This window comes from Salvelinus alpinus, chromosome 9, assembly GCF_045679555.1.
Source record: "Salvelinus alpinus chromosome 9, SLU_Salpinus.1, whole genome shotgun sequence".
Lineage (NCBI taxonomy): Eukaryota > Metazoa > Chordata > Actinopteri > Salmoniformes > Salmonidae > Salvelinus > Salvelinus alpinus.
The window spans coordinates 44,156,319-44,182,022 of record NC_092094.1 but is presented as its reverse complement, the minus strand read 5'-3'; the positions used below and the strand labels follow the sequence as shown (position 1 = coordinate 44,182,022).

The 25,704-nt window shown below is 43.5% G+C and overlaps 1 protein-coding gene across 2 annotated transcripts in view; it reads right to left on the bottom strand.

The window, feature by feature from the left end:
• The window catches only part of shisal1b (shisa like 1b), a 70,910-nt gene that overhangs the window by 12,500 nt on the left and 32,706 nt on the right, over window positions 1–25,704 (bottom strand). For both annotated transcript variants that reach the window (XM_071326313.1, XM_071326311.1), the window contains exons 2-3: window positions 15,976–16,172; window positions 9,755–9,968 (exon numbers count right to left, since the gene is read on the bottom strand). In XM_071326313.1, coding sequence (XP_071182414.1) covers window positions 9,755–9,968; window positions 15,976–16,042 — 281 coding nt within the window. In that variant the 5' untranslated portion in view covers window positions 16,043–16,172. The remainder of the gene's footprint in view (window positions 1–9,754; window positions 9,969–15,975; window positions 16,173–25,704) is intronic.

Below are 25,704 nucleotides of genomic sequence, written 5' to 3'. Positions count from 1 at the left end.
TGATGCCACGGAGCCAGGACCGGCTGGTACCCCAATACGCATTCAAATGGCGACATCTTAGTTGAGGAGTGGCGGAGTGAGTTCTGGGCCAACTCTGCCCACGGGACGTACCTTGCCCATTCTCCTGGCCGGTCCTGGCAATACGACCTCAGAAACCTACCCACCTCCTGGTTCACTCTCTCCACCTGCCCATTACTTTCGGGGTGATACCCAGAGGTAAGGCTGACCGAGACCCCCAGACGCTCCATAAACGCCCTCCATACCCGGGACGTGAACTGGGGACCTCGATCAGATACGATGTCCTCCGGCACCCCGTAGTGCCGGAAGACGTGGGTAAATAGAGCCTCCGCAGTCTGTAGGGCCGTAGGGAGACCAGGCAATGGAAGGAGACGACAGGACTTAGAAAACCGATCCACAACGACCAAAACGGTAGTGTTCCCCTGAGACGGGGGAAGATCAGTCAGGAAATCTACCGATAAATGAGACCATGGCCGTTGTGGAACCGGGAGGGGTTGTAACTTCCCTCTAGGCAGGTGCCTAGGAGCCTTACTCTGTGCGCATACCGAGCAGGAAGAGACATAGAGTCTCACGTCCTTAGCCAAGGTGGGCCACCAGTATTTCCCTCTAAGACCCCGCACTGTCCTCTCAATCCCTGGATGACCCGAAGAAGGTAGTGTATGAGCCCACCGAATCAATCGATCACGAACACCAAACGGTACGTACCTCAGGCCAGTAGGACACTGAGACGGCACAGGTTCTACCCTCAACGCCCGCTCGATGTCCGCGTCCAACTCCCATACTACCGGGGCCACCAGACACGAGGCTGGAAGAATGGGAGTCGGATCGATGGGCCGGTCATCCGTGTCATAGAGACGAGACAGCGCGTCGGCCTTAGTGTTGAGGGAACCTGGTCGGTAAGAGATCGTAAATCTAAAACGAGTAAAGAACATGGCCCACCTAGCTTGACGCGGATTCAGTCTCTTCGCCTCTCGGATATACTCCAGATTGCGGTGGTCAGTCCAGATGAGAAAAGGGTATTTAGCCCCCTCAAGCCAGTGTCTCCACACCTTCAGGGCTTTTACCATAGCTAGTAACTCCCGGTCCCCCACATCATAGTTCCGCTCCGCCGGCTCCAGCTTCTTAGAAAAGAAAGCACAAGGACGGAGCTTCGGTGGTGTGCCCGAGCGCTGTGATAGCACGGCTCCAACACCAGCCTCGGACGCATCCACCTCCACTATGAACGCTAACGAAGGGTCCGGATGCGCCAACACTGGAGCCTCAGTAAACCTTGCCTTCAACTGGTTGAAGGCTCCATCTGCCTCGACCGACCACCGTAGACGCACCGGGCCCCCCTTCAGCAGTGAGGTAATGGGTGCCGCCACTTGGCCAAAACCCCGGATAAACCTCCGGTAGTAATTGGCAAACCCTAAAAACCGCTGCACCTCCTTTACCGTGGTTGGAGTCGGCCAATTACGCACGGCGTTAACGCGGTCACACTCCATCATCACCCCCGAGGTGGAAATGCGATAACCCAGGAAGGAAACGGCTGGTTTGGAGAACACACATTTCTCAGCCTTGACGTACAGGTCATGCTCCAGCAGTCGCCTAAGCACCCTGCGCACCAGGGAGACATGCGCGGCGCGTGTGGCAGAATAGATCAAGATGTCATCAATATATACTACCACACCCTGCCCCTGCAAGTCCCTGAGAATCTCATCTACAAAGGATTGGAAGACAGCTGGAGCATTCTTCAACCCATACGGCATGACGAGGTACTCATAGTGGCCTGATGTGGTACTAAACGCTGTTTTCCACTCGTCTCCTCCCCGAATACGCACCAGATTATACGCGCTCCTGAGGTCCAGTTTTGTGAAAAAACGTGCTCCGTGGAATGATTCCATCGCCGTAGCGATGAGAGGTAGTGGATAACTAAATCCCACTGTGATTGAATTTAGACCTCGATAATCAATGCACGGACGCAGACCTCCCTCCTTTTTTCTCACAAAAAAGAAACTCGAGGAGACGGGTGACATGGAGGGCCGAATGAACCCTTGTCCCAGAGCTTCCGTGACATATGTCTCCATAGCCAACGTCTCCTCCTGTGACAATGGGTACACGTGACTCCTGGGAAGTGCAGCGTTCTCCTGGAGGTTTATCACGCAATCCCACCGTCGATGAGGTGGTAATTTAGTCGCTTCCTTCTTACTAAAAGCGATAGCCAAATCGGCATATTCTGGGGGAATGCGCACAGTGGAAACCTGGTCTGGACTCTCCACCGATGTGGCACCGATGGAAACTCCCACACACCTACCTGAACACTCATCTGACCACCCCTGAAGAGCTCCCTGTCGCCAGGAAATGAGGGGATTGTGAATGGCTAGCCAGGGAACCCCCAAAACCACTGGAAACCCAGGTGAATCGATAAGGTAAAAGCTGATCTGCTCCCTATGATCCCCCTGGGTTACCATGTCCAGCGGAATCGTGGCCTCCCTGACCAACCCTGATCCTAACGGTCGGCTATCTAGGGAGTGCACGGGAAAAGGTGGGTCTATCTGCACCAGCGGAATACCCAACTTACGGGCGAGTCCGCGATCCATAAAACTCCCAGCTGCGCCTGAATCGACTAGCGCCTTATGCTGAAGAGAGGGGAAAAACGCAGGGAAAAAAATAACCAAAAACATGTGACCAACAGGGAGCTCTGGGTGAGTCTTGTGCCTACTCACCTGGGGTGGCCGAGGAGTATTCCGCCTGCCATCTCGACTCCCAGATGGACTCCTCCAGCACCGGTCCGAAGTGTGTCCTCTCCGGCCACAGTAGGTGCAAGAGGAGCCACCTCCTCTGGTCCCCCTAGATGCAGCTCCTCCCAACTCCATCGGAGTTGGAGCGGGAGGGCTGGGAGGTGGAATGGACAGGACCCCCTCTGAACGCCCGCGGGCAGCTAGCAAGTTATCCAGTCGGATCGACATGTCTATCAGTTCATCGAGGGAGAGTGTGGTGTCCCGACAAGCTAGCTCCCGACGGACGTCCTCCCGGAGGCTGCAACGGTAATGGTCTATTAAGGCCCTGTCATTCCACCCCGCACCAGCAGCCAACGTCCGGAACTCTAAAGCGAACTCCTGGGCGCTCCTCGTCTCCTGTCTAAGGTGGAACAGACGCTCACCCGCCGCTCGGCCCTCTGGTGGGTGGTCGAACACAGCCCGAAACCGGCGGGTGAACTCCGCGTAATGGTCCCGAGCCGAGTCTGGGCTGTTCCAGACTGCGTTGGCCCAGTCCAGGGCCCTCCCCGACAAACAGGAGACAAGGAGGCTTACACTCTCCTCACCCGAGGGAGTCGGACGCACGGTAGCCAGATAAAGCTCAAGCTGGAGCAGAAATCCCTGGCAACCAGCCGCTGCTCCATCGTACACCCTCGGGGGGGTGAGACGCAAAGTGCTGGTCCCAGCCGATGACCCTGTAGGAGTGGGTTGTGTCGTCTGCAGGGGAGCTGAAGGGGCCGTCGGGAGACCACTCCTCTCCCATCGTTCCATCCTCTCCATCATCTGGTCCATCGCTGACCCGATACGATGAAGGACAGCGGTATGATGATGGACACGCTCCTCCATAGTTGGGAGAGGGGTGGTCGCTGCTCCTGCTGACTCCATATGGTGGTGCGGGCTTCTGTCAGAGCTGCTAGGAGTACTGGGTGGAGGAGTCAAGCGCAGAGAGCAGGTATTCAAGAACGTGGATTTTATTTCCTGTAGACAGGGAAAACCGATCATGCCCAAACACACGGGCGCATGAAAATACCAGTCCAAACACACACTGACTAAACTGTCCGGAAAATATAGAATCCACTTAAAATCCAACACCAAATAACAGAGAACAAGCCCGCACAACAGCCAGCGGGCTACCTACCCTTAAATAGCCTACCCACCAAACTAAACTCAAAACAGGTGCACCCAATCAGCCCAAACTAACAGAAACAAAAAGAAAAGAATCGATGGCAGCTAGTAGGCCGGTGACGACGACCGCCGAGCGCCGCCCGAACAGGAAGAGGCACCATCCTCGGCGGGATTCGTGACAGTTACTTTACAATGTGTTCCCGAAAACCTGAAGTCGCCATCTACCAGTAAAATGTAGCAGGGGTGCAGGTTGTACATGAAGCATCCAGGTAAAACAACATCATAATGATCATTTGCTTGCGCGACCGGTTTTAGACTTTCTTTTTTTTTACCTCTAAAAGTCTAAGCCGTTGGGAGGTGGGGTTCGACTAAGCTAACAAATTGAATTATTTTTGTATTTTTGGATAAAATATTGAATTTGGCCTTTACTACTGCAATGCTACGGTTGTGCGTTCGATTCCCACAGGGGACCAGTATGAAAAAGTATGAAAATGTATTCACTCACTTCTGTAAGTTGCTCTAGATAAGAATGTCTACTAAAATGGAAAAGGAACGAATAGACCATTTCAGTTTTCACATAGAAATAAGTTGCATTTACAAATTATTTCAAGAAACTGAAAAACATATACAGTTGAAGTCGGAAGTTTACATACACTTAGGTTGGAGTCATTAAAACTAATTTTTCAACCACTCCACAAATTTCTTGTTAACAAACTATAGTTTTGGCAAGTCGGTTAGGACATCTACTTTGTGCATGACACAAGCAATTTTTCCAACAATTGTTTATAGACAGATTATTTAACTTATAATTCACTGTATCACAATTCCAGTGGGTCAGGTGTTTACATACACCAAGTTGACTGTGCCTTTAAACAGCTTGGAAAATTCCAGAAAATGATGTCATGCTTTAGAAGCTTCTGATAGGCTAATTGACATAATTTGGGTCAATTGGAGGTGTACCTGTGGATGTATTTAAAGGCCTACCTTCAAACTCAGTGCCTCTTTGCTTGACATCATAGGAAAATCAAAAGAAATCAGCCAAGACCTCAGAAAAATAATTGAATAGTCTGGTTCATCCTTGGGAGCAATTTCCAAACGCCTGATGGTACCACGTTCATCTGTACAAACAATAGTACGCAAGTATAAACACCATGGGACCACGCAGCCGCCATACCGCTCAGGAAGGAGACGCGTTGATGAACGTACTTTGGTGCGAAAAGTGCAAATCAATTCCAGAACAACAGCAAAGGACCTTGTGAGGATGCTGGAGGAAACAGGTACAAAAGTATCTATAGTCACAGTAAAACGAGTCCTATATCGACATAACCTGAAAGGACGCTCAGCAAGGAAGAAGCCACTGATCCAAAACCGCCATAAAAAAGCCAGACTACGGTTTGCAACTGCACATGGGGACGAAGATCGTACTTTTTGGGGAAATGTCCTCTGGTCTGATGAAACAAAAATAGAACTGTTTGGTCATAATGACCATCGTTATGTTTGGAGGAAAAAGGGGGAGGCTTGCAAGCCAAAGAACACCATCCCAACCATGAAGCACGTGGGTGGCAGCATCATGTTGTGGGGGTGCTTTGCTGCAGGAGGGACTGGTGCACTGGTGCAAAATTATGTGGATATATTGAAGAAACATCTGAAGACATCAGTCAGGAAGTTAAATCTTGGTCGCAAATGGGTCTTCCAAATGGACAATGACCCCAAGCATACTTCCAAAGTTGTGGCAAAATGGCTTAAGTACAACAAAGTCAAGGTATTGGAGTGGCCATCACAAAGCCCTGACCTCAATCCTATAGAAAATGTGTGGGCAGAACTGAAAAAGCATGTGTGAGCAAGGAGGCCTACAAACCTGACTCAGTTACAACAGCTCTGTCAGGAAGAATGGGCCAAAATTCACCCAACTTATTGTGGAAAGCTTGTGGAAGGCTAACCGAAACGTTTGACCCAAGTTAAACAATTTAAAGGCAATGCTACCAAATACTAATTGAGTGTATGTAAACTTCTGACCCACTGGGAATGTGATGAAAGAAATAAAAGCTGAAATAAATCATTCTCACAACTATTGTTCTTACATTTCACATTCTTAAAATAAAGTGGTGATCCTAACTGACCTAAGACAGGACATTTTTACTCTGATAAAATGTCAGGAATTGTGAAAACTGAGTTTAAATGTATTTGGCTAAGGTGTATGTAAACTTCCGACTTCAACTGTATCAAACAAGTATATTTATATTCCACAATTATTATCATATTAACTGTTTTGTACAGATAAATATCAGACTCAAGTTACAAACGCTGGTAAACGCTCAAATACATTTTGTGACATTTCTTTTCACTGGGCCTTTACTAGTCCTGTATTAGCCGTTACTGACGCCTTCAGTGGGGACAAAAAAAAATCTGCAGCACCCCCACCCCCAAACTACTTCTTGCAGCTATGGTCTGTCCTATATCTAGGAGATATAAGAAAGCTCAGGATATAGTTTAGTTTTTTTGGTCAATTATTTAACCCCTTATTTTTGTTGGCACAAAACTACCTCCATAGTCCCATTCATTTGTATGGGTTCGCTTCAGATGAGTCCCATGACACTTGTGGGGGTCGTGGAGCAAAACGTCACATTTTTCTGTCTCATGGTTTGACAAACATCACTGTAGCTTGGCCACCTTCCACTGCAGATAGGTAAGGCCGACATCTGCAGATGTGGTGGATTGAGATGCAGCCCATGAAAAAAAGATATCTCAGATATCTCTAGTTTAAAATGATGGATTTTATGGGGATTTTTTTATTAAGTTACTTAGATTGAAGCACGGGTGCGTCAATAGACTCTTAAAGACCAAGCAAGAGAAATAAACGGTAAATCAGTACAGAATGAACAAAAACATTTTGGAACAAACAGGTGCTGTCATCACCAGACTGTCCATTTAAATAGAGTGTCTAGTTGACGTATCTATAACAGGTGCTGTCATCACCAGACTGTCCATTTAAATAGAGTGTCTAGTTGACGTATCTATAACAGGTGCTGTCATCACCAGACTGTCCATTTAAATAGAGTGTCTAGTTGACGTATCTCTAACAGGGTTGGTATCAACTTTTAGCGTCACTGCCCTGCGATTTTAAGATCCTGGATTTGCCTACTAGAGGGGATATTTTGACCATTCTCTTTCGTGTATACTGTAGTTTGACACCCCCGTCCCTTTCCCGGCACACACACTGGCGCACACACACACGCGTGCACAGTGTGTGCGTATTTTAATTGATTAGGTCTGTCTTAAAAGAGCCTTTGGGTTTGTTGGGCATCGCTGAGTGGCAAGGAACAGGGAGTGTGGCGTGCACTAGTATTGGTGCGTTGGTCTTGGTACTACGGAGGAGAGAACGGTAGAGAGACCAACTCTCTAGGAAGGCATCTGTTGCCCTCATCCATCAGATGCACGTCATCCCTACGGTACAAATGCATGCGATAAGTAGCACAAGTTGAAACGTTTTCTCCTTTTCAGGTGCCACTTTCTGTCATTTGAGAAGCTGACAAAAAATGTATGCTACAGGACATCAAACACTGTCAGTAGCACTTATGTATGTTCTGTTCCAAATCTGTGAGTACTCCCAACTGTTTTCATATTTATGCTGCCATTTATACATCTGGGAATGTGTGCTCTTTTACTGGAGCTGGACAGCCGTGTACATCATTACTCAGAACATTTGTAGCTAAAGGATTTAGAGCACCTATCCAATGTCAGATTTATAAATATGTATTCTTAAAAGTGTTTTGTATTTGTCTAATTTGTCACAGTTTGTGTATCAGGAGTTAACAAAATTGCTATTGAAGAGCCACAGGGTTATGCAGGCTTTTTTGTTCAATCCCAGTGCTACCACACTTGATTCTACTGCTCAGCTGTTCATCAAGACTTCAGCTGTTCATCGAGACCTTGAATAGTTGAATCAGTTGTGGTAGAACTGGGCTTGAACAAGAAAGTCTGCATAGCCCAATACATCTTCAAGAGCAATTGTGGCCATCCATAAATTGTATGTACAAAGTTTACTATATCTGATTAATGTTTGTTTGATTGTAAATTGTATATTTTGTAATAACTCACTATTGTTTACAGGTAATGTAGTACTTCTTCAGTAATCTTTAAAGTACATATTCATGTAAATAGTTATTGTGTATATGTTGATTATTTTGTGTATTTTCAAGGAGCTTTCTTGATTGTCTTGTTACAGGAGATCAGGGATTTTTTCCCAGACAGCTTAATTCATACTCTTCAGAGGGATAATGGATTTTACAGTGTCCTGCTATTAAATGTCCTGCTATTATGTATATATACAGTACCAGTCAAAAGTTTGTGCAAAGCTGTCATCAAGGCAAAGGATGGCTACTTTGAAGAATCTAAAATTTAAAATAGATTTTGATTTGTTTAACACTTTTTTGGTTACTACATGATTCCATATATGTTTTTTCATAGTTTTGATTTAATCACTATTATTCTACAATGTAGAAAATAGTAAAAATAAAGAAAAACCCTTGAATGAGTAGGTGTGTCCAAACGTTTGACTGGTAAGGTACATACATTAGGCTATAAGTATCTTTAGATATAGGCCTATTGTAAATGTGTATTATTGAAGCGTCATCATCTTTATTGCTCAAATAAATACAAATCCATGCATATATTTGAACTACACAGTAATTTGACAGAGGTAATGAACTGTTCAGCACATCAATTGATAAAACAGGACCATGTTTAAAAATCAACTGGGTCTGAGTTTATGTTAATATTACACAGGTAAGCTAACGGTTGCAGAAATCAGGAATGCAGACAGGCTCTATAGACCTATAGATACTCTCTATACAGTATCTATATGAGTGCCTGTGTTGAACAGACCACCTACTGCTTTTATATTTGTCAAAAAATATATTTATTTTTCATTGAATGTATTGTTAAAATAAAAGTTCAAGGAAATACAGGCAGGCACCACATTACTACAAAACAAAACAGATTACTCAATCAAGCCTGGTGGTTGTAAGTATAAAAGCAAAGCTCGCTTTCATATAATAAAAAAAGCTTGAAAAGGTAGTGGAATGGGATAATGTTTTGTTTGGGGTGGGAAGAATGCAATACATTACCTTGTATGCGGTACAAATAACATTATTATGGGAGCACCTCCTCTAAGAGTAGGACTTTTTGAGAAGGATTGAATCCTAAGCAACCTTCTTACAAATGGTTGGAAATACAATAGACCAACAGAGCTACTGTAGTAGGTCAAAGCTGTGTGTTGGAAAACCTTGGTAGAGCATGGGTGAAGTACTTATTGTGGTGCTCATGTGAATTCACTTTTTTGGCTTCTGACCAATGCCTACCTCTCACTTAAAAAATCTGTTTTGTTTTTAATAGTATAGTATAAGACAATACACTCAAGTACAATATCCATCTCTGTTGAGAGACGGCATCCGCCTGCAGCCCACTCACACACTCAGTAACAAAGCTTCAGCTCTTTTACTTTGGTTGTGATTCTCTCTATACAGTAGGAGAAGATCAATGTCAACGTGCCCTTTGAGCACCAGGCAAATGGTGTCAATGAGTGGGATATTGTCGAGGGAGCCAACAGCTTATCACTCACTAACATTTAAAGGCCAGGGCTTTTTTTCTCTGCGCGAAAGTCTTTGAAATGTCTAAATCTTGAGTATGAAACTGTTGGTCGTTTCCTTACAGATAAACTTTTGACATGTTCTTTAGATATTCACTCAAGCTAGTGTCAGTACCATTTTATAATAACATTAAACCGTATCATAGAATCACAATAATTAGCTTACTAACAGATAAGGAAAAGTACTACTTTATATATTTACTACTAAAACCTGAATATGACTCACTTGTGTTTGAAGCCGTCTGTGGCGGTAGTCAGGTTGACCTGCATGACCGTCTGGAACTCAGTCTCGTTGCAGCAGTACTTGAAGGCTGTGTTGTTGTGGTGACAGCAGAACATGTAGGTCTTGTTGTCAGAAAGGCGAGGGCAGTGGAAACCAAAGTGATAGCGCCCCTTGTGGTCAGAGTATGGTTCACACACTCTGAAATGAGCTGATAGAGCTGTGGAGAAGAGAAAGACAGTCGGAGGATGAAGGTACTGTCTTCTTGGCAAGCACTCCTGTGAGGTAAAATATTTTCAAGAATTACTTTACAAATCTGATAAATGGATTATAGTGATTGAGACCATCATGATTCAGCTTGCCTGTTTTGGACTTGCCCATTAATTAAAATGTTCCGGGCAAATTTCAAAATGGAGCTGGAGGACATGTTCATGTATTCTATAAGAATGGACCCATGGCTATTTGTTTTGGGTGTTGTCGGGAACAGGCCCTCACTTACCTTAGCACAGCTCAATACTTCTTAAAAAATTACTCTTTGTGACAAGCAAATGCCTTCTCCTTAACTGGATAAAAGACCAGCCATCAACAATAAATCAGTGGTATTGTGGGACCTTTAAAAATTTTCCACTGGAGAAAAAAAATTGTGCTATATTTAGGAACAAGGAAGGCGATTTCTATACAATATGGGAGCTCTTTTTGCTATCTCTTCCCCTAATCTTGCAGATACCCTAAGACGTCTCAATACAATAATTAAATGAATCTACGGGTCAACCGGACCCTGGTCGCTTTCTTGTATGAAATAATAATTTTGTTGTATAGCTGTAAGGCCTCTATACTCTGGTAGTATTTGATATTTTACATACTACAGCCACACATTTTGCGACAGTCAAATTATTAAAGGCATGTAAGAAAAATAGTAAGGTTAATTAATTTAATTTAAAAAAAAATTTAAGTCATGAAAAATTAAGAGCAGAGAACTGAAAGGGAATGTTATCATTCTTATTGTTTTTGCATGTTTTTGTTTTGTTTTGGTGTTTGTTGGTAATGCCATATTTTATGCTACCTTGTTTCATTTTAGAATTCAAATGTATGCACATATCTACAATTTGTTTATGATGTTGACCTGAAAAAAGGAAAATTCTATAATAATAATAAAAAATATATATATCGAAGATTATTTAGCTTGTGATTTCTATTGTGGTGCAAATTATGCAAAACCAAGCAGAAATCAACAGACATTTATTAATCTCTGAATCTGGCAACCAGAGAGGGGTTTCTCTGTGATGGGAGTCATGGAAACATCATTTGGTAGCCTGGACTCATTGTAGATGATCACCAATTACCTATATGTCAGAGCAACAGAGCAGAGATAATGAGTGTAGATTTACAGGGCTCATCACAGTTGTCTCATATGTCACTGTGGACCAAAACAAAACTACTTGTTAGACAGACACCATCAAAACCAATCAGGTCTGGCAATTTGGCATCCTTTCGCATTTTATTACCGTTGATAACATGAGGTAAAAACGTCCGCCATAGCATAGCTGGGGATAGATTGCCCTTCTAGCAATATGGAATGAGTGTTGCCTGTAGAAACAATGGCAGAGGACGAGAACTGGAACAAGGTGATGTCTCTGTATTAAGACTATGAGCTCTTCCTCTCCACGATGGAGCCAAGACAATTGCACTGCTAAGAGGGAAAATAATGTTCCTTCTGGGATTTAGTTAGAGGGGGGAAGGGGAGGGAGGGGGTTATTATATATTTCTGCCAATGATGGTAAAAGTATTTTCTAATCCCATGTAGACCGAGCAGGCCAATCAGGGACATATTGGCCATTTGAAAGAGGAGAACACTCTCAGGTCTAATGAGCTTGGGACAGTGCTTCACTCAGGGCCGTCTGAATGACTGGCTGACTGGCTGGCTTATTGGCTAAATAGCTTGAATTGGCTTCCCTCCGACTCTCCCAAATTTTCAGGCTTCTGTGTCCATGCTGAACAGGGAAGTAGAATGAGGAGTGAGGAAGCTTGAGGTTTAATAGTATGGAGAGACGCTCTCACTCAGATGGATGCACGCTGGTAAACATTCATAACAGTAGTTAAGATGGCGCCAAAGAACATGGCTGATGTTTTACATTCTCCCAACCAATTGCTCTATTTTGTTATTTTTTTGCATTTTGTGTAACTTATTATTTAACTTATTGTGTACATAATGTTGCTGCTACTGTCTCTTATGACCGGAAATAACTTCTGGACAGAAAAGCAATTACTCACAGCGGACTGGAAGAAACTTTTTCCTTTAACGAGTCCGATGAGAAGGATATCCTGCTTTCACTGGAACAGGCCCAGATCCATGCCTTTTGCGTGAAGAAAAGACGCCGGAAAAGGGGACGCAGATCGAGGATCCTTCTGAGAATCCTGAGGCAAACGAGTAAACTCCCAATGCCTTCCATTCTTCTTGCTAACGTGCAATCATTGGAAAATAAAATTGATGACCTACTCCTAAGATTATCCTACCAACGAGATATTAAAAACTGTAACATCTTATGTTTCACTGAGACGTGGCTGAACGAAGATACGGACATTATAGAGCTAGTGGGATTTTCCATGCACTGGCAGAACAGAGATGCTACCTCTGGTAAGACGAGTAAGACGTGTCTTTTTGTCAATAACAGCTGGTGCACGATGTCTAATATTACAGAAGTCTCGAGGTAATTCTCGCATGAGGTAGAGTACCTTATGAGAAGCTGGAGACCACACTATCTACCAAGAGAGTTCTCATCTGTATTATTCGTAGCCGTCTATTTACCACCACATAATGAAGCTGGCACTAAGACCGCTCTCAACCAACTCTATAAGGCCATAAGCAAAGAAGAAAATGCTCACCCAGAAGTGGCACTCCTAGTGGCTGGGGACTTTAATGCAGGCAAACTTAAATCAGTTTTACAAAATTTTTACCAGCATGTCACATGTGCAACCAGGGGGGTAAAATCCTAGACCACCTTTACTCCACACACAGAGATGCATACAAAGCTCTCCCTCACCCTCCATTTGGCAAATCTGACCCTAATTCTATCCTCCTGATTCCTGCTTACAAGCAAAAACTAAAGCAGAAAGTACCAGTGACTCGGTCAATACGGAAGTGGTCAGATGACACGGATGCTACACTACAGGACTGTTTCGCTAGCACAGACTGGAATATGTTCCGGGATTCATCCAATGGCAATGAGGAATCCACCACCTCAGTCATCGGCTTCATCAATAAGTGCATCGATGATGTCGTCCCCACAGTGACTGTACGTACATATCCCAACCAGAAGCCATGGATTACAGGCAACATCCGCATCGAGCTAAAGGCTAGAGCTTCCGCTTTCAAGGAGCGGGAGACTAATCAGGACGCTTATAAGAAATCCCGCTATGCCCTCAGACAAACCATCAAACAAGCAAAGTGTCAATACAGGATTAAGATTGAATCCTACTACACCAGCTCTGATGCTCGTCGGATGTGGCAGGGCTTGAAAACTTTTACAGAGTACAAAGGGAAACCCAGACGCGAGCTGCCCAGTGATGCGAGCCTACCAGATGAGCTAAATGCCTTGTATGCTCGCTTGGAGGGAAGCAACACTGAAGCATGCACGAGAGCACCAGCTGTTCTGGATGACTGTGTGATAATGCTCTCGGTAGCTGATGTGAACAAAACCTTTAAACAGGTCAAAATTCACAAAGCCGCTGGGCCAAACGGATTACCAGGACGTGTACTCAAAGAATGCGCAGACCAACTGTCAAGTGTCTTCACTGACATTTTCAACCTCTCCCTGACCGAGTCTGTAATACCTACATGTTTCAAGCAGACCACCATAGTCCCTGTGCCCAAGGAAGTGATGGTAACCTGCCTAAATGATTACCACCCCATGGCACTCACGTCGGTAGCCATGAAGTGCTTTGAAAGGCTGGTCATGGCTCACATTAACAGCATCCTCCCGGACACCCTAGACCTACTTCAATTCTCATACCGCCTCAACAGATCCACAGATGACGCAATCTCAATCGCACTCCACACTGCCCTTTCTCACCTGGACAAGAGGAACACCTATGTGAGAAGGCTGTTCATTGACTATAACTCAGCGTTCAACTCCATAGTGCCCACGAAGCTCATCACTAAGCTAAGGACTCTGGGACTGAACACCTCCCTCTGCAACTGGATCCTTGACTTCCTGACGGGCCACCCCCAGGTGGTAAGAGTAGGCAACAATACGCCTGCCACGCTGATCCTTGACACTGGGGCCCCTCAGGGGTGTGTACTTAGTCCCCTCCTGTATTCCCTGTTCACCCACGACTGCGTGGCCAAACACGACTCCAACACCATCCTTAAGTTTGCGGACGACACAACAGTGGTAGGCCTGATCACCGACCACGATGAGACGGCCTATAGGGAGGAGGTCAGAGAACTGGCAGTGTGATGCCAGGACAACAACCTCTCCCTCAATGTGAGCAAGACAAAGGAGCTGATCGTGGACTACAGGAAAAGGCGGGCCGAACAGGCCCCAATTAACATCGACAGGGCTGTAGTGGAGTGGGTCGAGAGTTTCAAGTTCCTTGGTGTCCACATCACTAATGAACTATCATGGTCCAAACATACCAAGACGGTCGTGAAGAGCGCACGACAAAACCTTTTCCCCCTCAGGAGACTGAAAAGATTTGGCATAGGTCCCCAGATCCTCTAAAGGTTCTACAGCTGCACCATCGAGAGCATCCTGACCGGTTGCATCACCGCCTGGTATGGCAACTGTTTGGCATCTGACCGTAAGGCGCTACAGAGGGAGGTGCGAACGGCCCAGTACATCACTGGGGCCAAGCTTCCTGCCATCCAGGACCTCTATAATATGCGGTGTCAGAGGAAGGCCCATAAAATTGTCAGAGACTCCAGTCACCCAAGTTATAGACTGTTTTCTCTGCTACGCACGGCAAGCGGTACTGGAGCATCAAGTCTAGGACCAAAAGGCTCCTTAACAGCTTCTACCCCCAAGCCATTAGACTGCTGAACAATTTATAAAAATTGCCACTGGACAAATTACTTCTACCCCCTGATTTGATTTGATAACAGTACATTTTCTTCGGTCTCATTTTATTACCCTTCTTTATCTGTTAACTAATCTCTCACAACTAGACGTAGGTCTCTCAAGTTTCTGAAATAGCACTTTTGCCAGCACTCAAATCAGAAATACACTTCTCATTTCACAAAAAAACGATATGTTCATGTACATTTTCTAAAAGCATATCAAAACTATATCAAAATCCTAGTTATGTAAGACATATATAAATCAAATCAGTCACTCATAAAGGTCACATATAAATCCCAAAAGGACATTTAAAAGACAGCTTAATTTATGCCAAAATCATGTCATCAAAATCCATTTCTGGTATTCTGATCCTATAGCTGATCTCATAAACCACAGGATATATTTGTTATTTTATTTATTTAACCTTTATTTAAAGAAGGGGTATAAAGGAGGGGTCTGCGGTTATAAAGAGGGTGAATTGGCAATCAGGAAGCAGAGCACCTAAGCATTGGAAGTGGACCATAACGTCCTCTAATGACGCAAGACTTAAAGGAGAAGCAGGCCAGGGGGAAGGCAGTCTGAGCCTTACTAGAGGGAAAACAGCTGGATCTGGTTAGGACTCTGTCGTAAATATTACCATGTTGTTAGTTACATTAACACCTATCCAGTTTTAGGATTCTACAGTAAACAGGTTGGCTCTTATGTTCCGTTTACAACCTCAACCTGTGAGCTGAAAAAAACCTGTAAGCTCAACCTGTGAGCTGAACCTATAAACCAAAATAAAGTTCTTTGCATACTATAAAACCTCAAGTTGTTTTATAATGTGCATTACAGTTACCGACATACAGTTTCACAAATGCAGATTAGTTACAGTAATCAACATCGATGTTTTACCATGCAGAATACTGTTCCGTGACAGTCATACACCAGTCTCACTTGCCAGGCTCACAGGCGACTGTGCGAAGAGACTATATACTTTAACACACACACACACACACACACACACACACACACACACACACACACACACACACACACACACACACACACACACACACACACACACACACACACACACACACACACACACACACACACACACACACACACACACACACACACACACACACACACACACCATAGCAAAAAGGTGTATTAAACCGCACTGACCTGCAGTGGACAGCAGGAGAAAGATGACTGTCAGGACATTCAAGGACTGCCGGCTGGTGACAGTCATCTTCGGGTCCTCATGAAAACAGGCGCCAGAGGGGGAGATTGTCACTGCAGGGCTGCTTAGCTGAACCTCCTGGACATTCTTTGCTCTCTGCCACCCCCGATCACATGGCTGCTGTTGTCCAACCGGACACCTGGACAGAGAAAGAAAACCAATCAATCAATTAGTTAAATTAAATTAATGATCATGATTATTACGTATAAAGCCTATTGTGAGCTACAGTAACTAAGGGCTACAGTAACTAAGGGCTACAGTAACTAAGGAGAGAAAATAAGCTTTTGATCAAATAACATAAATCTAGCCACAGGTTATTTGCTCTGATTGGACAATTGTGCCTTGCAGCACTCACCATGCACCAAAATGAGTTGGCTCTTTTTTCCAGCCCTCTAATAGTTCCGATCAATGGGAGTGCTTGTGATAAATCACATAAAGTGCTCTCTCTGTCAGAAGAGGACCCCGTTTGGCTACAGAGCTGTTCGAGATGAGCCTGTTGGTGATGATGCATCGCACCAGTTCATGCACCAGGTCAAAGTCTCTCTTCTTCAATTCTGTGTGCCCCAGCCAGGCCTATGGAGGCTCCCATTAGCATCGCACCACTCTATCATACCCGTGAACTGGTGCGATGCTAATGGGAGCCTCCACAGGCCTGGCTGGGGCACACAGCATTGAAGAAGAGAGATTTTCAATTCTCAGTGTCCCCGCGAGGCACGCGGAGGCTAGCATTCGCATCGCACCACTCTATCATACCCGTCCGACGTCCGTACAATGTGGCTAAATTAGATAAATGGCTTAGGAGAAACTGTTTTATCTTAGTGAGGGTTGAGGACTGTTATTTTCTGCTCTTGAACAATTGGTCACTGTGTGTTCCTGTTGATTTTATGTTCATCTGAGATTGCCAAACGTAAAATGTATGCTAATTTGAGTTGATTGTAGAGCGCGTCACAGACTTTGTCATCAAACACTCTGAATAAGCATGAAGGGTTTTAGATTGCGCAAAGTTAGTGTGACAATATCATCCTGCTCATCTGAGCTAGGAAACACTTATCTAGCAGTGTACATCTGTGTTCATGCTAGGAGGATCCTACATCTCTCAGGGGGAAGAGGAGAAAGCCTAGTGAGGCTGCTTCCTGCTTCATAATATTGACTTGAGTTCAAGAGACAGAATATCTGGATGTCTGTCTGCTCAGCCTGGTCTCACAGACTAGGCATAACATAGTAAATGAAATCCGACACACTCAAATTAGTATGGTATGTTTCATAAGACAGAAGGTTACTTCAGGATAAAACAAAAAGAGGGTGGTTGAGCGGGGTGGATGGGTAACTGTATATCACAAACGTCTAGCAATCCAAAGGTTGCGTGTTCAAATCTCATCACGGACAACTTCAGAATTTTAGCTAATTAGCAACTTTGCTACTACTTACTACTTGTTAGCTACATTGCAACTATTTAGCATGTTAGCTAACACTTCCCCTAACCGTAACCTTAACACATTAACCTAAGTCATAACCTCAACCCTAACCTTAACCCTTAGCCTAGCTAGCCACCTGGCCACCTAGCTAACGTTAGCAACAACAAATTGGAATTCGTAACATACATATTTCAAATTCATAACATGTTATAAGAATTGCAATTAGTAGCATATCATACTAATTGTAATTAATTTCATATGAATTGTAATTCGTATCAATCAAAATGGATGATGGATATCCACAAATTAATACATGCCATACCAAACATAACATATCATGCTAATTTGAGTGTCCTGGATTTTCATTTACTATGTTACATCTACCCATGCGTCCAGGTTGGTCTGCTGAGATTGTTGGTCTCTGTCACTCTGATTTCTGTCATTCTGCTCATACCTGGTCCTGTTTGATGCAGTATATATAGCCCTGTCCCTGACAAGAAAGGTGCAATGGATGTTGTTGGAACAAAACCAAACCCAGATGGCCACCACAGTGCAATACAGAGAGACTACTGTATGTGCCATATGCAGTGCATACGGAAAGTATTCAGACCCCTTGACTTTTTCCACATTTTGTTACGTTACAGTCTTATTCTAAAATGGATTCAATTGTTTTTTCCCCCTCATCATACTCAGGGTTGGGGAGTAACGGATTACATTACATGTAAGGGATTACAAAAACTGTAATCCGTTATGTTACCCGCAAAAACATTGTAATCGGACTACAGATACTTTCGAGGATTATTTTTAAATTCAGAAAGGATGTTTTCAGGAAAACATCTTTGACAGGTCTCTGTTTTCTCAATGACATTCAAATCAGCATTGAAAAAAGGTGTATGTTTAAGTTTGTTCCACCTGAGCGAGTCTGACCACAAGGAGACCACTATGATGACACACCAAATGTGTTTGATGGATCGCGGGAAAAGAGCAGGAATAGGCTTTTGTAGGCTACAGTCCAAGCGATGTCTTCCAATAATGCGACTGCTGTCGGCATTCAAAGATAATCCAACTTGAATGAACACTTGGAGGTAAGGATGACAGCAGTGGTGTAGTCTACAGCAGTACGGATAGCACTTATTATTGATATCTACATAGCACATCGATGTAAATCACACTTCTACTCTCTGATTTAGCTATTTGCGCCTTACGGATTGTGGTTGTTGTGGATGGCTGTTCACAAATCTAAATGTGTATTTGAACCCAATAATGGTTGAATTCAAGAAGTTTAAGCTGCCTATCAATCATTGTTTTTGAAACCAGGGACAGCCAGTGAAAAATGCACAGCACAACAGCTGCCTAGTGTGTTGATCCCAGCCTATGGAATAAAAATGGGGCTTTTATTGCTCAATCTAATTCATGCTGATACTCTTTTTAAATCCATAGGCCTAATGGACACATGCTCAAACTCGCACACGTTTGATAGACTTAAAGGGCAATCTGTAGTTGCTACATACATTTTTGAACTTTAATATATATATTAAAGTATATATTAATGTAAAGGTATAATTTAATGTAGTAGAAAGTGATGGGTTAGAAGAAGTATACATAACCAACCCATAAAGTACAATTTAACATCCATATATGGCCAGCTATGTAAACATTAACATTTGTTTATCCTGCAATAGATGTCATTCAATTGGTAACATATATTTTTGTCTTCTTCTAATACCTCTAAATTACATTACTGAGTTTAGGTAATCAAAAGGTTACGTTACTGATTACAATTTTGGACAGGTAACTAGTAACTGTAAAGGATTAAATTTAGAAAGTAACCTACCCAACCCTGATCATACTACACACAACACCCCATAATGACAAAGCAAAAACTAAAATATCACATTTACATAAGTATTCAGATCCTTTGATCAGTACTTTGTTGAAGCACCTTTGGCAGCGATTACAGCCTCGAGTCTTCTTGGGTATGATGCTACAAGCTTGGCACACCTGTATTTGGGGGAGTTTCTCCCATTCTTCTCTGCAGATCCTCTCAAGCTCTGTCAGGGTGATGGGGAGCGTTGCTGCACAGCTATTTTCAGGTCTCTGATGTTTGATCGGGTTCAAGTCCGGGCTCTGGCTGGGCCACTCAAGGACATTCAGAGACTTGTCCCAAAGCAACTGCTGCGTTGTCTTTGCTGTGTGGTTAGGGTCGTTGTCCTGTTGAAAGGTGAACATTCACCCCAGTCTGAGATCTTGAGCACTCTGGGGCAGGTTTTCATCAAGGATCTCTCTACTTTGCTCCATTCATCTTTCCCTCGATTCTGACTAGTCTGCCAGTCCCTGCCGCTGAAAAACATCCCCACAGCATGATGCTGCCACCACCATGCTTCACCATAGGGATGGTGCCAGGTTTCCTCCAGATGTCATACTTGGCATTCAGGCCAAATAGTTCAATCTTGGTTTCATCAGACCAAAGAATCTTGTTTCTCATGGTCTGAGAGTCCTTTATGTGCCTTTTGGCAAACTCCAAGCGGGCTGTCATGTGCCTTTTACTGAGGAGTGGCTTCCGTCTGGCCACTACCATAAAGGCCTGATTGGTGGAGTGCTGCAGGAAAGGTTGTCCTTCTGGAAGGTTCTCCCATCTCCACAGAGGAACTCTAGAGCTCTTTCAGAGTGACCATTGGGTTCTTGGTCACCTCCCTGACCAAGACCCTTCTCCCCCAACTGTCAACTGTGGGACCTTATATAGACAGGTGTGTGCCTTTCCAAATCATGTCCAATCAATTGAATTTACCACAGGTGGAAACATTTCAAGGATGATCAATAGAAACAGGATGCGCCTGAGCTCAATGTCGAGTCTCATAGCAAAGAGTCTATTTTATCTGATCTTCATCTAAGTCACAACAATAGACAAACACAGTCTGCTGAAATGTATAATAATAATAATAACAATTATACGTTTTCATGTCTTTATTGAACACACTGTGTAAACATTCACAGTGCAGGGTGGAGAAGTATGTGAAATAAAAAATTCCTTGGATTTAATTAACTGGTTGACCCTCCTTTGGTAGCAATAACCTCAACCAAACGTTTTCTGTAGTTGCGGATCAGACCTGCGGTTAGGAGGAATTTTGGACCATTCCTCTTTACAAAATTGTTTCAGTTCAGCAATATTCTTGGGATGTCTGGTGGGAACCGCTCTCTTGAGGTCATGCCACAGCATCTCAATCGGGTTGAGGTCAGGTCTCTGACTGGGCCACTCCAGAAGGCGTATTTCCTTCTGTTGAAGCCATTCTGTTTTTGTTTTACTTCTGTGTTTTGGGTCGTTGTCCTGCTGCATCACACAACTTTTGTTGAGCTTCAATTGGCAGACAAATAGCATTACATTCTCCTGCTAAATGTCTTCTTAAACTTGAGAATTAATTTCCGTCGAAGATAGCAAGTTGTCCAGGCCCTGAGGCAGCAAAGCAGCTCCAAACCATGATGCTCCCTCCACCATACTTTACAGTTGGGATGAGGTTTAGATGTTGTGTGCTGTGCCTTTTTTTCTACACACATAGTGTGTGTGTTCCTTCCAAACAACTCAACAGTAGTTTAATCTCTCCACAGAATATTTTGGCAGTAGCGCTGTGGAACTTCCAGATGCTCTTTTGCGAACTTCAGACGTGCAGCAATGGTTTTTTTGGACAGCAGTGGCTTCTTCCATGGTGTCCCCCCATGAACACCATTCTTGTTTATTGTTTTACGTATCGTAGACTCGTCAACAGAGATGTTAGCATGTTCCAGAGATTTCTGTAAGTCTTTAGCTGACGCTAAGATTCTTCTTAACCTCATTGAGCATTCTACGCTGTGCTCTTGCAGTCATCTTTGCAGGACGGCCACTCCTTGGGAGAGTAGCAACAGTGCTGAACTTTTTCCATGTATAGACAATTTGTCTTACCATGGACTGATGAACATCAAGGCTTTTAGAGATAATTTTGTAACCCTTTCCAGCTTTACGCAAGTCAACAATTCTTAATCTTGGGTCTTCTGAGATCTCTTTTGTTCGAGGCATGGTTCACTTCAGGCAATGCTTCTTGTAAATAGCTAACTCAAATTTTGTCAGTGTTTTTTTAGAGGGCAGCTCTAACCAACATCTCCAATCTCGTCTCATTGATTGAACTCCAGGTTAGCTGACTCTTGCCTCCAATTAGCTTTTAGAGAAGTCATTAGCCTAGAGGTTCATATACTTTTTCCAACCTACACTGTAAATGTTTAAATTATGTTTTCAATTTAGACAGTTTAAGCAGAATGTGTTTGTCTGTTGTTGTGACTTAGATGAAGATCAGATCTCATTTTATGACCAATTTATGCAGAAATTCCAATAATTCCAAAGGGTTCAAATACTTTTTCTTGCCAATGTATGTAAATATTTATGTTTTATGTTTTATAAATGTGCAAACATTTCTAATAACCGGTTTTTGTTTTGTCATTATGAGGTATTGTGTGTAGATTAATGAGGAAAAACATTTATTTAATCCATTTTAGAATAAGGCTAGTAAGTAACAAAATGTGGAACAAGTCAAGGGGTCTGAATACTTTCCGAATGCACTGTAACAGGCTATTTCTGTTTTTGGTTTTTAAAATCTCTTTACTTTAGGCTGTTCCTCCTCCTCAGAGGGACAGTCAGAGAGACTCTCTAGCTTGTTAGAGCAGCCTTTCCTTTCCTTTGACTTCTGGAGACAGAGAGAGAGAGACAGAGAGACCGCGAGAGAGACAGCGAGAGAGACAGAGAGAGAGACAGAGAGAGAGAGAGACAGAGAGACAGAGAGAGAGAGAGAGAGACAGACAGACAGACAGACAGACAGACAGACAGACAGACAGACAGACAGACAGACAGACAGACAGACAGACAGACAGACAGACAGACAGACAGACAGACAGACAGACAGACAGACAGACAGACAGACAGACAGACAGACAGACAGACAGACAGAGAGAGAGAGAGAGAGAGAGAGAGAGAGAGACAGAGACAGACAGAGAGAGAGAGAGACAGACAGACAGACAGACAGACAGACAGACAGACAGACAGACAGACAGACAGACAGACAGACAGACAGACAGACAGACAGACAGACAGACAGACAGACAGACAGACAGACAGACAGACAGACAGACAGACAGACAGACAGACAGACAGACGAGAGAGAGAGAGAGAGAGAGAGAGAGAGAGAGAGAGAGACAGAGACAGAGACAGAGACAGAGACAGAGACAGAGACAGAGACAGAGACAGAGACAGAGACAGAGAGAGATGAGGTTATCGTGTTCTGTCAGACAACAACATGCACCACATGACCAGGGATTACCCTCCTTTGAAGATCCTCCTTCGTTTTGGATTTACATGGATTCTGCATTTTTTCATATTGTCCTGTGGAATCACCCCCTTTGTCTCTAATGCTGTCTTATTTGTCTACACGGTACAAACAGATATGGTATTTTAATCCCCCGGTGTTGTATTTCTTATCAACAAAGAATCACATGTGGATAAAGGAGGTTTACATAACTAGCTTCATGTAAGTCAAGAAGAACCCCTCTTCTCGACACACATACACACATATGCATGTGCACATACGCACCCACAAGCGCTCAGGCAACGCACACACATCCACATGCAAGAAAAAGAATAGCACACATACACACACATATATGCAAGAAATGCATTTCACTGTACTTGTGCACGTGAAATATATTTTTTAAATTACTTGACACACACACACACACACACACACACACACACACACACACACACACACACACACACACACACACACACACACACACACACACACACACACACACACACACACACACACAAAGTTGAGAAGAGATTGACTGCATCACTATTGGTCTTTGTGTGAGGTGTTGATGTGCTGAAGGTATCGAACTGTCTGTTCAAGTAGTTGGCACACAGTTCAGACACTCATCGGTATCACACAAGACATGCAGCCAGAGGTCTCTTCACGGTCCCCAGGTTCAGAACAGGGGCTGGAAAACACACAGTATTAAATACAGTATTAAATTTAAAAAACACCTTTCGGCACGACGGGGACTGTGCAGAGACACAGAATTTATGCATTTTGTATTGCATTTTGCATTGTATTCTGTATTGTATTTTGCATTGTATTTTGTATTGTATTTTGCATTGTATTTTGTATTGTATTTTGCATTGAATTTTGCATTGTATTTTGCATTGTATTTTGCATTGTATTTTGTATTGTATTTTGTATTGTATTTTGCATTGTATTTTGTATTGTATTTTGCATTCTATTATGTGTGTGATATGTGGTTGGTATACGACTGTGATATGTGGTTTTCTCACCTGGCTATCTTAACATGAATCCACTAGCTGTGGGTCGCTCTGGATGGGAGCGTCTGCTGAATGGTTAAATTGTAATGTAAATGTAGTGCTGTGTATATTATGTATTTTATTTGTTGTGTTGTTTCCTATTTGGTCCCCAGGAAGAGTAGCCACTGCCTCGGCAGCAGATAATTGGGGATCTTAATAAATACGAAACACACACACACACACACACACACACACACACACACACACACACACACACACACACACACACACACACACACACACACACACACACACACACACACACACACACACACACACACACACACACACACACACACACACACACACACACACACACACACACATCCACAGAGCGAGAGACTGACATCACACATAGTGCACATAGATGCTACAGATGGAGAGGCAGTGTGGAGGCTGTTTGCATCATGCTGAACACAGTCCTGAGATGTAAAGCAAACTGACAGAATATTCTAGCTATTTTGTCTAAACAACAACTGAATAAATCTGATTGAAATGTCAGCATCACTTGCTGAGGAGCAGCACAAATTAAGGACCAGCACACCATTATCAATCTATAAACCTATTACAGAATTATGCAATTGCTATTTTTTCTGGGCTGGGCAGAAAATCAAACAGAAGCAGGACATGTTACCAATTACTCCAGCATCCACTATGAAGTCTAGATTACTACTAGACAGACCCAGACATGTCAGTTGGTTGATAAGAAAAAACAACAGTTTTCAGCTGTTAGCGGATTGCAAAAAAATTGCGTGAAAGAGACACTCTTTAGTGTTTTTTTATATATTTTTAACCGTCTTGTTTTTGATGAAACATTTGCTTCCAGCCAGTAACACATTGTGCTCTTGAGTATTGTTCATCTCATAAGTTAATATATTTTTGAGGGCTAGAAAGAATATTGCATTCTGCATAGAGACTTCTATTTGATTTGCTGTTGATTAGCGGTTCAATTGTTACGCTACATCCTAGGCAACTACGTATGATGTCATACAATGAATTATAAAATGGGTGGTTCGAGCCCTGAATGCTGATTTGCTGACAGCCGTGGTATATCAGACCATATACCACTGGTACGACAAAACATTTATTTTAACTGCTCTACTTATGTTGGTAACTAGTTTATAATAGCAATAAGGCACCTCGGGGGGTTGTGATATATGGCCAATATACCACGGCTAAGGGCTGCGTCCAGGCAGCTCTGCGTTGCGTTGTGCATAATAACAGCCCTTAGCCGTGGTATAATAGCCATATAGCACAACCCCCCGGGCCTTATTGCTTAAATAATGAGACACAAGAGGAGTGAGTTTGTGGGGAAATAAGGTCAGCTGCCTGCACACAGGAAACTGAGCATTCACGCCGCAATTGTTGCAACCCCTATTACTAGTCTGTTCAACCTCTCTTTCGTATCGTCTGAGATCCCCAAAGATTAGAAAGCTGCCGCAGTCATCCCCCTCTTCAAAGGGGGAGACACTCTAGACCCAAACTGTTGCAGATCTATATCTATCCTACCCTGCCTTTCTAAGGTCTTCGAAAGCCAAGTTAAACCTATGTAAAATACTTTTTATAATGAGTATTTCTGTATTTGAATTTGGCGCTCTGCAATTTCACTGGACGCTAGCGTCCCACATACCCTAGTGAGGTTTTAATTAATGTGAGTCTGGAAGGAGAGTTTACAGTCTAACTAGGTATTTGTAATTGTCCACATATTCTAAGTCAGAACTGCAGGCAGCGATCGGTTGAAGAGCTTGCATTTAGTTTTACTTGCATTTAAGAGCAGTTGGAGGCCACTGAAGGAGAGTTGTATGGCATTGAAGCTCTTCTGGAGGGTTGTTAACACAGTGTCCAAAGAAGGGTCAGAAGTATACAGAATGGTGTCG